The 14,222-nt window shown below is 37.6% G+C and overlaps 1 protein-coding gene across 1 annotated transcript in view; it reads left to right on the top strand.

Annotated features, from left to right (window-relative positions):
• COBLL1 (cordon-bleu WH2 repeat protein like 1) overlaps window positions 1–14,222 on the top strand; it is a 173,701-nt gene that overhangs the window by 97,535 nt on the left and 61,944 nt on the right. The window contains exon 2 of the mRNA XM_062196211.1: window positions 5,664–5,852. Coding sequence (XP_062052195.1) covers window positions 5,664–5,852 — 189 coding nt within the window. The remainder of the gene's footprint in view (window positions 1–5,663; window positions 5,853–14,222) is intronic.

The raw sequence follows: 14,222 nt of genomic DNA, 5'->3' as shown, positions 1-14,222 counted from the left end.
GACCTTCCTCTCTGTCCTCCCTCTCTCTGTCTGTAACTCTACCTCTCAAATAAATAAATAGAATCTTTAAAAAATAATTTTAGGAAATAAAGCAATTATTTACTTAAGCAATAATGTACTGTGGCTAGTTGTTTTTAAGAATTGATTAATGAATTTTTATTCTGACCTGAGGAAGTTTTCTTTCTCAGATATCTTTGCTGTATAACCTCCTCTGCACACATCCTTGTGTATCCTTGTGTGATATTTGCCATTATTTACAGTTATTAGTAGAACCCTCCAAGAGGAGCCCACTGATTATCAAACAAGGCCACTGGTGATATTGCTTGGATAGGAAATCCACTTGGAACATTTCAGCTTAAAAGAGGGTTGGGGAGTATGGGGTCCTTGCAGCACAGCGGGTAAAGCCGCCCTCTGCCATGAAGGCATCCAATATGGGTGCCACTTTGAGTTCCAGCAGCTTGACTTCTCATCCAGTTCCCTGCTAATGGCCTGGGAAAGCAGCCAAAGATGGCTCAAGTACTTGGGACTCTGCCACCCATATAGGAGACTCAGAAAAAGCTCCTGGCTTTGGCCTGGCCCAGCCGTTGCCGTCCTGGAATCAGCAGATGGAAGATCTCTCTCTCTCACTCTCTTTCCCCCTCTCTCTGTAAATCTGACTTTCAAATAAGTAAATAAATCTTTTTTAAAAAGAGGTGGGGGGAGTTTAATGGTAGTAACTCATTTTAGAATATTAGTGGAAATGAAGTATTTGTAAGCAGTAACTTAGATTTGTTATTGAATATCGACATGTCAATTTTTTTTATATTACCTACCAGAATTTCCTACCTTTAGATTAAGATATAACCTTTGATTATTTTCACTGTATTTTTGATTTTGGGTGATATTTAATTTTGTTATTGCTCCAAAACATCTAAATAAATACTGATATCAGGAAACATGTAAGTTAAAAAAAAATTAAAGATTTTTTTTTTCTTGTGAATAAGAGGTTACACAAATTAAGTCTTTAAGCTACTTAGGATTCAGGCCAAGCTAGGCCTCCACTGGTATTCTTTTCATTGATTAGACAATGTGGTAAGGAAATTAGATATATATTCCTAAGTTTGGTGAGAATGGATCACAACTGGGAACCAACATATAATTGAATCTGTGGGATCTAGCTATCTAAATTCTACTTAGAACTGAATTACATATCTCTTTGAAGAATACATTGATCCATGCCTCCCCCTCTGCCCTGACACACACAGCTGGTTTTGGCTGGCTCTCATGATTTTGGATTTCAAGGTTAGCTATCTATTTTTTGACTGTTAGCTCTATGTTCCTTATTTACACATTGCATGTTCCCTATTGGATTACTAGTTCTTTGTGAAAGGGTCCATGTAAATGTGTTTTCTCTTTTCAGGACCAAAACATTAGCAACTGTTTTATAATTAGAGTATTAATATGTAATATTAAGATGTTAATGGTTCTATGTAGGGGCAGATGTTTGTAACAGCATCACATAAGCCACCACTTGAGACCCCCACATCCCATATCAGAGTTCCTAAGTTCAAGTCCTAGCTTTGCTTCCAATTCCAGCTTCCTGCTAATGTGTACCCTGGGAGACAGCAGGTGATGGCTCAAGTAATTGGATCCCTGCCACCCACAAGGGAAATCGGGGTTTAGTTTTAGGCTGCTGTACATTTGGGGAGTGAGCTAGAGGATGGGAGCTCTGTCTCTCTCTGCTTCTCATACAAGTAAAATAAATAAAACTTTAAAACCTTTGTAAAAACTTGTATGTACATATATTGCCAGACATGCTTTGTTTTTCTTTCTTAAAAAAAGGGCTTTTCTTTAGTAATTAAAGATGGGTTTTCCTCACGGATTCAAAGTACTTAGGAAATAAGACAACCACACATGCACAAAACATTAAACTGAATCTGAGTTTGCTGCCTTGTGCAGTAGACAGGGAAGACTTGCCTAGGAACTGTGACTCAATCTGGATCTTAAAGGATAATGAATAGCGTGCTTGCCATATAATCCAGCAATCCCATTACTTGATGCACATCCAAGAGAAATGAAATCAGTCAGTCGAAGGAAATGTTCACTCCATTGTTTACTATAGCACTTTTCACAGTAGCCAAGAAATGGAAGCAACTTAAGTGTCCATCCACTGGTAAATCAAGGAAATGTGGTACATACACACAATGAAATAGTATTCAGCTATAAAAAGCATGAAATCTTGTCATTTGCAACAACATGAATGAGAGGTCGTAATGTTAAAGTGTAATATGCCAACCACAGGAAGACATGTCCCATGTGACCTTACTCGTTTTCACAATCTTAAAAAGTTGATCTCACAGAAGTTCAGTTTGTAACAGTGGCTACCACGGGCTGAGCCTTACAGAGGGCAGGGATGGTGATGAGGAAGGGTTATTCAGTGAATACTAAGTTACAGTTATTTAAGAGAAAGAAGTTCTGTACAGCAGAATAACTAGATAAGGTATTCTATATTTTTAGTACTGGAATAAAGGATTTCATGTCTTTTCACCATAAATGGTAAATGAAGAAATAGATGTGTTCACCTTGACAGACTACACAATGTCTACTTGTAGCAAATATCATGGAATCCCAAAAAAATATACAATTCTTATCAGTAAAAAAATTTAAAAATTTGGAAAAGGATAATAGATGCTTCTTACAAAGGTAAAGAGGATGGGGAAGACATTCCAAATGGAGACAAGAAAAGGAACACAAATGGTTGTGGTGGACTTTGGGTCTTTTTATAAGAGAGCTGACAGATTTGGTAAATGGACTGAATGTGAGGATGTTTGTGAGAAACGGGATTTTGGACTCAAGCAACTGAAAGAAATGTGGTTTACTGAGGTAGAAAAAATTGGGAGAGGCTTTTAAAAATTTTGGTTTTCTTCTCTTTTTAAAAATTTATTTATTTGAAAGGCAGGGTTATAGAGGCAGGAGTGGGGGGAGACAGATCTTCTATTTGCTGGTTCACTCCCCAGATGGCTGCAACAATTGGGGTGTTCTAAGCTGAAGCCAGAAGCTGAGAGCTTCATTTGGGTCTCCCATGTGGGTGCAGGGGCCCAAGTACTTGATCCATCCTCTGCTGCTTTCCTCGTCTGCTTTCCTGGTCACATTAACAGGGAGCTGGATCAGACATGGAGCAGTTGGGACTTGAACTGGTGCCCATATTGGATGCCAGCATTGCAGACGGTGGCCTAATCTGCTATGCTACAACACCAGCCCCTAGAGAGTACTGTAATATTGATTTTTCTTGCTATATAAAGAGAAATTTTTTTTCATTATACTTTTAAAGTAGGTTTTGCTTACCTTTATGTAGACTGTTGACTTTGGCATATTAACTTTCTACAAAGCCACCTTATAGACTCCTCTTAGTTACAAGAATTGGTTAATTGATTTCTTTATTTCCCATCTCTTTTGACTTCTCTGTGAAAGTTTCCAAAACTGTTCAATTCTAAGAAGTACCAGTATCTTTTATGGCTCTGTTTGCTTTCTTGTGCCTGAAATATTATTATTTCTTCTTCTTTCCCGTGTGTTTTTATTCCTAGCCCCAAACCCAGACAGTCTTTCCCACCTGTAAATATGTCTGGATTCCTGGATGTGTTGGGTTCTCTTCCTCTGAGCATCAGCTATATTATCTGTATACCAAAATTAGAGCAGTCTACCAACTTTATGGTTATCTTGTGTGCCTATAAGTTATTGGGGTCTGTGAACTTTTTATTTGTAGCAAGTGAGTCTTACTCATCTTCAAATCCCCAGTTTTTACCTCAATCTGCTACAATAACTGTTTCAGGATAAATATTTCTTCTATGAAGATACTTCCAAAAGTTCAATGGAAAATGAATAAAAGCACAAATTTATTTTGCTGCAAAAATTTAAAATCTTTGTGTAGTTTCCTTCATCATATGCATTTCCCATGAATTTTTGAAGACTGCTTTTACATGAGTGGCCAGTTTCTACGGGATTAAAAATGAAGCTTTGGAATTAACATTCTTTCTTTATATGAATTTTCAACAAACTTTGTGTTATATTCATTGCAATAGTTTTAAAACTTCACTTTTGTTATGAGAAAAGTTATTTCTAAGGTACAGTATATCCCTAATTATACTAAAAATTAAAATCTTGTCATTTTAGTAAATTAATATACAATGTAGAAACTTGCTTCTGTTTTTTCATGGTCACAGGTGCATCGGAATGCTTGGATTTGTGAGACAGTAAATTCTGAACATGAATATATAGATGTTACACACATTTTATCTTGTTTGGTTCTTATTTTTATTTAGGAAATAGGGAAGGGAGGAATTAAAATTTATGTTTTTTGGAGTGAAGTAGTGTTCATTCTTCTGAAAATAATTTTCTATAAAATATTTTCAATAGTTTTTATTTATAGTCCTATGAATAAAAACATCATTATAGTTTTTTCACATTTTACCTTTTCAACTCATCATGTCATTGAATTTTTCCATGTACATTTTTTTCAGAATGTCTGTTATTGCTGTTACGAATTAGGTAAGGGATTATCTTAGTAAGTGATACTGAAACTTATTTATTACAATAATTATTTGGATAGTTTTTTTAATTGAAATAGACATGTGGTTCATCAAATAGTAAACACAGTTTATTCATTGCCAGGTGCAGTGGGAAATACAGCCATCTATGCATTCTTCTTTCTTGCAGGGAGTCATAAATATGGGGAAAGAGATAAAGTTGATACTCAGGGGAAGAATAAGAAAACATTCCCGTTTATGGAATTGGTTTGAAAAATTTGTGTGTGTGTGGTTGCGGGGAAGGGAAGGCAAGCTTAGTATGAGAGGTTGGATTTAGCTAGACTCTGAAGGATAGGTGGGAATTATCTGGAACACACTAAACTGGAAATAGAATGAAAGAACCAGAAGTAAGAGCCATTATCAAAGTGAGAAATTAACCTCCATCCTGAGACATTAAAGACTTTTATAATTTATCTTATCCAAGAAAATGTGTCATTGATTGCTATACATTAGTGGATACATAGTAGCTAAACTTAATGCTAAAACTATATCATCTCTTTATAGTGTTTCTTTCTATTGCCAAAAACTATAGGCAAAGTGCTCAAAACAAAATGAAATGCTAATTGGTAAAGAAAAATATTTTCCCTAATTTCACCATTTCTAATAAACTAACAACTAACATTTTGGTTCATTTTCTTCCTGGATGTGAAAAATATTTCTATGTATCTTTTGCATTTTTATGAAATTAGATTATATTAGGGGCTGGCGCTATGGCACAGTAGGTGAATCTTCTGCCTGCAGTGCTGGCATCCCATATGGGAGCCGGTTCTAGTCCCAGCTGCTCCACTGCCAGTCCAGCTCTCTGCTGTGGCCTGGGAAAGCAGTAGAAGATGGCCCAGGTCCTTGGGCCACGCACCCACATGGGAGATCTGGAGGAGGATCCTGGCTCCTGGCTTCGGATTGACATAGCTCCGGCCGTTGCAGCCATTTGGGGAGTGAACCAGCAGACAGAAGACCTTTCTCTCTGTCTCTCCCTCTCACTGTCTGTAACTCTACCTCTCAAATAAATAATAAATCAAATCTTTTTAAAAAGAAATTATATTATATTAGAAAATTACTTTAACATATGTATTTATTTTCTGCATTTTATTTCTGTTTTAGGAGAAAACCAAAAGCAAAGGCACCGCTTCCCCCAGCTGAGACCAGATGTGCTGATGTCTCTTCAGTGGATGATTCTGTAGAGGCTGCTTCTTTCATCATGGAACAGAAAGAAAACATGATAGATAAAGACATTGAACTCTCGGTGGTTCTTCCTGGGGATATTATCAAATCTACTACTGTTCATGGCAGGTATGCTGGAGTGACTGAAATGCTGGGACCTCCCTTTGTTCTTCCACCATTAAAAATCTGTGAGATACTTCTTGATATTTTTTCTTTGAGAAAATACTTCAGTCATCACTCAGTTCAGTATCTACTTTTTAAAAACTGCTAAAAGGAGATGAAAACTTTTCTACCAGTGTTTCAATATTGATGTTGTGAATGCCACCAACCTAATTAAGTGACTCAAAATTTGAAACTCTGTCATGTCCTGTTAGTTATTCCATAAGTTTTAAAAATAAGCCATTCCTATGGGGAATGCTCAGCATTATACTGATTTTTTTTTTATATAATCTTACAAAGCCAGTGGCATTTTCCCTTCCATCCAATTTGTCTTTCCACTTTCAGCTGTTTCTTTGATTTTGGTTTTGTAGAAGTTACAAATCCTGAAATGTTATGTACTCTTATTTATCAAAACATATAACTCTGTAAAATTAATAAGATCTAAAAACTTCATTGAATAATTTAACTAATTTACTAAAATTATGGATGAGCTAAATAGAATTATAAAATCAAACTATAACCCAGCAAGAAGTAAAGATATCATATAGGAGACAGAGTTTTAAGTACCTGTGAAAATGTTGGAAAAATGGCACAAAGCCAAGTGTAACTTTCCATTTCATTCTGAAGTGGAAAGTTACAAGAGTTGTGCACTTGACGTTATTCTACCGTCCACCTTCAGCTGCTCATTTGTGATACAAAAGTACTGTTGAGAAATAGTAAGTTGTTAAGTTGTTTTGACCTGAATATAGAGTGTGTGTGTGTGTATACAAGTGTATACATGGAAAATAAAAGAAAGCAGTATTTTGGGTGTTGCTTTCTTACAATCTGGTTTTGTCCAGAAAACTAATTTAAGATAACCTTAATTTCTTTTTTTTTTTTTAGAAGATTTGTTTATTTATTTGAGAGGCAGACTTATAGACGGAGAGACAGAGAGAGGTCTTCCATCTGCTGGTCCACTCCCCAAATGGCTGCAAGAGCTGGAGATGGGTTTATCGAAAGCTAAGAGCCAGAAGCTTCCTCCAGGTTTCCCACGTGGGCAAGCACTTGGGCCATCTTCCACAACCCCCCTAGGCCATCAGCAGGGAACTTGATCAGAAGTGGAACATCTAGGATTCAAACTAGCACCCATATGGTGCTACAAGCAGATGTTCAACCCACTGCACCACAACACTGGCCCCGATAACCTTAATTTCAAAATTTATTTTCAAAAGCCTTAGTAACTTCACAAATTATTGAACATAGGTAAAGATAAAATTGTTCAGCTTTGGAGAATGTTACATAATGCATGTTAAATTTGATTAAATTTGATTAGGTTACGTTTTGCCATTTGTATTGAATGTGGTTTTAGAGATCACACATTGAACCTCATTGATGAGATTGAGAAACCTGAGCTGTCCAGGTTGGGCTCCTACCTGCACTGGCATTTTGCCTATTCTGGGTGAAGAAGACATCCTGAAATTTGGCGACAATGTATGTCGTCTCATTTCTTGAAATGATATTGTTCTGGATGAAAGCAATTTCTCTTGTTTTCCCTGAATTCAAAGTGAGACACAGAGAGATTTTGTACTGGTTTTTTGCTGATGCCTGAGGGTAACACTAGTTTTATCACCAGTACTTTGTCATTTCTTCTTATATGTGCTGGTCATCTCTTTAAATTGCTGTCTTCTCTGCTTGCTGTCAATCAGTCTCTGGCCTTTTTAGATTTTTCTTTAAATCACAATGACTTCAGCATCAGAATCATGGTTTTATTCTCTTTTCTGTCACCCATCATAAATAGTTGAGATGTTTTCACAGCTAACCTGAGTTAACTTTTCTTCTGTTTCATTAACTCTGGAAACCTATGTCCATTGCTACCAACTTCTGTCTACCAGCGACAGGTGGGACCTTGTCACTTTAAAAGCTGTTTTAGGATCCCTTCTGTGAGCACAGCCCTTTCAATGACTAGTTTTTCCACTTTCTCGTCCTTAGTTGTATGTGTTCTTCATGCTCCTTATTAAGTCTGTTTATTACTGCGCTTTAGGTGGCTGCATTTTTTTCATATCTAAATGATGGATTCTGTACCGTCGTTTCTGATGCATTTGGAACCTAGGTTTTTCTTACCTCTTGGAGCTTCCAGCATACTTGCCTCCCATAGCCCTAAACCTCACTAATTTCCCGTCAATCTACTTTTCAGTTCTGGGCTGCCAACTATTGTCGAATTACTGCAGTTTTCTTATCTATGAAAATGAATTATAGATGAATTGTTAGGATTAAATAAGACATAATATACTGGTGGGATTAAATGAAATATTATCATGGCCTGGCACATACTGGCTTCCTCCGTTTCCTACTGGGAGCTGCTTTTCTTAACCCCTGGCTCTCTCCATTAGCCCTATACCCCAAGATGAGCCTGACTCAAGCACCTTTGTTTATGGCACTACCTTTGATGCAAGACTCGAGACAGCAACTCAATACCAATAAGCAAGTCCAGACAACCAAGCCTGGAGATTGAGACATTTTAATCTTCTCTGAAATTACGTAGCCTTCCATCATTGCTTCCTTTAATCTACCTGAAGCTCCCCCTCATGACTCCCTGTTTTTCTATGATGCTCTTTCTTTCCCCTCCTCTGTACCTTGAAAGATATTTCCTCTCCCTGGCAGAACCCATCGCCCTGTTCTTCAGGTCGCTTCTAAAGCTCAGTGACACTTGTTTATAAAGGCTCCATGATCTCCTCCAAATTGGCTGTTGCCTTGTCTCTTCTAATACTTTGTACCATGGTTATTACCCATTTTACTATGCTATAATTTAGATGTATGTCTTACCTTCTCAAATGTTGTAGGAGCTGTATGGGCATCCTTATTTTTTTTTATTATGTTTCTTGCAATGTAGTAATAAATCCACTAAAATTAATATTGTCTCCCTAAATCCCTAAATGTAGAAGCAAATGGTGTGCTTTGAAGAGGTATTTGGAATGGTCATAGTGTTTTCCAATGATCTTTAAAGATATTTTCTCAAGGTAGAGAACAATATAGAGATACCTAGAAAGGGAATACTTCAACTTCTTATTGCTTTTTAAATTTTATTCAGTGCTGAAGAATTTTCCTAATAGTAGAATTTGATACTAGTATTTTTAGTAGGGGTTTGGCTTAGAGAGTTTATTTGTAATATAGTCAGACTAGTATTTTAAACATTTTGTTTTATTTGAGAGGCAAAGAGAAAGAAGCAGAGAGATTGAGATAGAGACAAAGATCTCTCATCTGCTGGTTCACCCACAAAATGCCCATAGTAGCTGTGGCTGGGCCAAGCCTAAATCACGAGCCAGCAATTCAATCTGGATCTCTTATGTGAGTGATAGGGGCCCAACCCTTTCAGCCATCGCCTGCTATCTCCCAGGGTGTACATTAGCAGGAAACTGGAATCGATAGCCAAGGTAGCACTGAACCCTGGCTCACTGCTAAGGAATCAGGACTTCTGAAGCTTATCTTAACTGCTAGGCCAAGTGCTCTCCTCTAATTTTTTTATGTTAAGTGCTTATGATGTAAAATGACTATGTGAATCTGACTGTCTTAGGAATATGATTCTGGGCTATTTTAGGGATGTGATTTTAGGATATCTTGGAACTGTGGCTAGGGTTATCTTGAGTGTGTGGCTATTGCTGGCCCATTGTTTCCCCCTGAAAGTTTAACAACACCAAAAGAAACATTCAAATAGAAAAAAAAAGTTCTGTTTCTGAAATATATTGCCTAATGTGAAGACTCAATAATAAAGATAAAATGTAGATGGTGTTGTTACTATAAAAGGAAGAGAAAAAATTATAATAGAATGATCAAAGAATTTGTTGGAGGACTAGGAAAGGTAAATTTCTGAATTTGTCTAAATAAGCCTTGTATATTGTTTTTTGATAACAATACATATTATGCATTTACTGTGGAGAGAATATGAACAGATTGACATATATATTTAGGCATATATATATTTAGAAAGCCTAAGTGTTTTAACATTTTAGAAATAGTTTCTCCCCCAGAATGCCTTCTTGGGGAGTATCCCCTGCCTTCTCACCTATCTCCTGCAAAGGGGTGCTCAGAATGTACCATTTGTGGAAATGTGAGCACACAGCATTATCCTCAGAATAATGTGCTTGTTTATACATTGATTTTCAAAGAGCTTCATTCAGGTTAGGGAGCACAATAAAGTTGGAGATGGTAATAACCTTTATGCTCAGGGGGAAGCCAACAACTTCTCGTCCTGAATTAGGTTGGTAGCTTTCTGCTGGCTCAACAGTTTTTGGTATCAGCTGCCTCTTTAGTGACTAAAAGTCAGCTTGTCTCTCTGTCTTGCTTCTGTGATGCTTTGTGTACATTGAGGGTGGATGCACTGCTAATCGGAAAACTTGAACATTTCTGTGTGTCCTGATGTCAGGGATGATTGGCTTGAGGAAAGGGAGAATTAAAGTGTTTTGTTTATACTTAGCATGTAGCACAGGAGTATGTGTGTACAATTGTGTGTATACAGACATGGATATGTTTGGCTGTGTGTACACCCTGTGTGGCGCAAAATGCTATTTTTACCAGGCAAGGTATCTTTTTGCCTTGTTATCTGCGAGCATTTAAAACATTCTGATACCAACATGCAAACATCAGAAGTGTTGGTGCTTACCAGAACTTGGAAAATTCAATTTTATTGAAAATGAGTATATAGCTTAAACTGTCAGAGACCGCATAGAATTAAGGGACTGTGTGAGTACATTTGTGTGTCATTGTAAATCCTTGTCTTGCAGAGCAGTGTCTGCTCAGTGTGTAATTACTAGTCACTGTGTGTGATTTTTCCTTCTCCTTTTTTCTTCTCCAAGATCTGCTTTGAAGCAAGATATTCAGTTGGGGAAATGTGCTAAAAGATTGACATTGAACCTCTGTGTTAGGCTACAGGGAGAGCATTATATGGCTATAGCATGCGTTCTCTCCTCCAAGAGGGAGGATTGAATATATGCTGTTCATAACAGAGGAGGCTATTTCTCTTCACAGCCCTGCTCTAAATGGGAATTTGCTTTTGAGCAAATCCAAGAATGCTGTGAAAGCAAACCCAGAACTGGAAGCTAGAAGTCCCAACTCGAAGTGAGCGTTTTTCTCCATAACTTGCCGTGTCATCTCCAGCACATTACCTTACCTCTCTGGACTTTTCCTGCAAAGTGACCCAGAGATATATTGCACATGGTCTGATTTTCCTGCCCCATAGCACCAGCTTCTACAGAGGTGACATAGCTTCCATGGTTTGTACTAGCACAGGATGGGTCCGCCACAGAACTCAGGTATATTTTACATGGAGTACAGCGCCACCTGTTGGGGAAATGGCTGAAAAATGATGAAACTGGATCAATGTGGGTAGTTTTTGTTAAAACAGTAATGCCACAATTTCAAAAGTTCACATGACACTTCGACTTATTGAAAGGTCTTGAATGATGACAAATGGTCAGCCCACGTATAGAATAATCTTGTTTTTTAAATAAACATTGCTAAAAATCCATAACACAGTATAAGAGTGCTCAAATTTTAATTGAGATTTTTATTCAATTGTAGCTGGTTAAAACAAAAGTTAGAATCTTAACTCTTCAACTATAGGGATTTAAAAGGTTCAGGGAAAATGGAGTTAAATGGTAAGTTTGTTTTGGTGCAGAAATCTGAAATTCTTGCATTTTTTTACAATATGCATTTTCCATATACTAAGCATAAGAGTACTGCTTGAGGTTTTAGTTGGTGGAACTGGAAGGTCCTCTAATCAGGGCTGTTGTTCTGCCCTCTCATCCCGACAGCCCGAGCTGGAGAGCAAGACTTCCTTGGTTTGCTGAGGGCTCTCCCGGTTGGGACAGCGGTGATGGATATTCACAGATGTCCTCTGAAACTTGTTCCTGGGAGGACTGCCCTTTCCCCCACCTTTCCTAGCATCTATAACTTACAATAATGGCTGTCTATTGTGGTTGTAAATTTTTACTGTTACAGTGCATTAATTGAAATTTGAGAAAATTACAAAACATTTAAAACACAATGTCATTATTAGGTAGGCGATGGTAACTGTTGACATTGTGGTTATCTAACCTTTTATTCGTGTACACATGAATGTTCTCAAATAATCATGACATTATATTGCGCATGACATCCTGTAAGCTGATTTTCTTTCAGTTAATGATTTCCAACTTTCATGTCTGTGAAATGGTGTCCTCTATCCATTTTCAGATTACCCCAGTTGCAGTGAGATATACTTATATGAGTATTTGTAGTATTTTTATTTTTAGAAGAGGGACATGTGCTTAATAAGTATGTTCTTAAATCATTGGTTTTCTGGAAGGTAATCATTCATAATTAGTTCTGAATACAACATCCAAGGTAAATGACCAGGCAGTGTTCAATAACTTTTAATTTTTTAAAATATTTTTTTATTTATTTGAAAAGCAAAGGTGGGGGAGAGAGAGAAAGGGAGAGAGAGAGGTTGGGGGATATTTCATCTGCTGGTTCATTCCCCAGATGGCCACAATGGGGTCCAGGAGCCTCTTCCAGTTTTCCCCCATGGTTGCAGGGGCCCAATCACTTGGGCCATCCTCTGCTGCTTTCCCAGGTGCATTAGGAGGGAGCTGGATTGGAAGTAGAGCAGGCTCCCATATAGGATGCCAGCATCACAGGCGGTGGCTTAACCCACTATGCTACAATGCCAGTGCTGGCAGTGACTTTCAAGAATAAAATTATAACTTTTAGTAATAACTTTTTCCTATTTGATATGAGAACTTCTTGTAATTCCAATAATGATCTGATCTGTTACTCTCTTCAAATCTTAACGCTGGGTGTTACTTTCTTTGGAATGTGTCTTGGTGACTGGTTCAATAAACATCCTCAGTTTGAGATTAGGTTTGTTTAGGTACGTGATGTACTTCATTTCTTAGGTATACGCATGGTTAGAGAGCATTGCTTCATTCCTGAACTTGCTACTGAACTAGATAGGTTAGCACAAAGTGGACAGACATCTGTAACAATAGGGAATGCTCTGAAACTTTCCGTATTACTACTGGAAGCCTAATTGCGTTGTTGAAGTGCATATGTAAGGAATAGAAACAATTTGCCTTAACAATTTGATCCCCAGTTTTGAAGATTTATTGAAAGTGTTTAAAACACTTTGTTAGATACTGTTAGTTTAAAAGAATTATAATAAGGAAGAACTTTGATTTTTAGATTCCCTCCCATATTAGATGCTTGAATTCCTCTACTCTAATTGTCCTAGGACATTCTATGTGAGCACCTTTGTCTGAAAGTCTTTACTAATAGGGCCCTTTTGCACTCTCAGGTGTCAGATTAGATGATAAATTTTATAACCACCTTATTGGCAAGTGACTTGAACACCTGTAGGGTTTAGAAATCGCTGAAGCAGTTTTGCACACCTTAGTGATCTGAAAGCTCTTTTTATAGAACCATGACCTGCATTTTTGCTACCTGGTTGGTTCTTTAAAACACAAAATGGAAATCTTGAATCTGGCAAGTAGCAAAAGGAAAGTGAGATTAGCCATACTGTGTGTCAAGAATGCAGAGAGGATCCCCTGAGGACTTAGGGAAGACATTTATTTTTTAAAGATTTATTTATTTTGAAAGGAAGAGGGGGATGAAGGGAGGGAGGGAGGGAGAGGAGAGGAGGAGATGGGGAGGACTTCCATCTGCTGGTTCATTCCTCCTATGGCCACAACAGCCAGGGCTGGGCCAGGCCAAGGCAAGAAGCCAGGGACTCCATCCAGGTCTCCCACATAGGTTGCAGGGACCCAAGTACTTGGGCCGTCTTCTGCCTCCTCAGGCATATTATCAGGAAGCTAGATTGGGAGTGAAGTAGCGAGGACTTGAACCAGCACTCTGATAGGGGTTGCAGGCATCCCAAGCAGGGGTTCAACCACTGCATCACATCCCCACCACTTAGGGATGATTTAATAAGTACATCAATCTGTGAACTAAAGCTACAGCAGATAGCCTGTTCCAAATTATCTGCCCCATGCTGATGGACGATACTTGTTATCATGATGCTGAAATGCAGCTGAAGGAATATTGGATTTTGGGGTCAGGAGATTCTAATCTTGAGTGCTCCCCGAATTCTGTAAATCTCCTGTGTAATATGGTCATATAACCTCTTTATATATATATAAAATTTTAATAAAACTTTATATAACTTTGTTTTCATTCCTAAAGTAGGAATAATTTCTGTGATAGTTATATGTTTCAATGAAATCATAGGTATAAAACTAATACAAAGCATTGCTATTTATTTCTAAAAGGAATTAAGAGATCCTATTGGGAATTCTTAATTCAAGGAACAATTTTTTTAAATACTTATGTATT

Source organism: Lepus europaeus, chromosome 1 (assembly GCF_033115175.1).
Source record: "Lepus europaeus isolate LE1 chromosome 1, mLepTim1.pri, whole genome shotgun sequence".
NCBI classification, from domain to species: domain Eukaryota; kingdom Metazoa; phylum Chordata; class Mammalia; order Lagomorpha; family Leporidae; genus Lepus; species Lepus europaeus.
The sequence above is the reverse complement of the archived record's forward strand: the minus strand, read 5'-3'. Positions and strand labels throughout refer to the sequence as shown.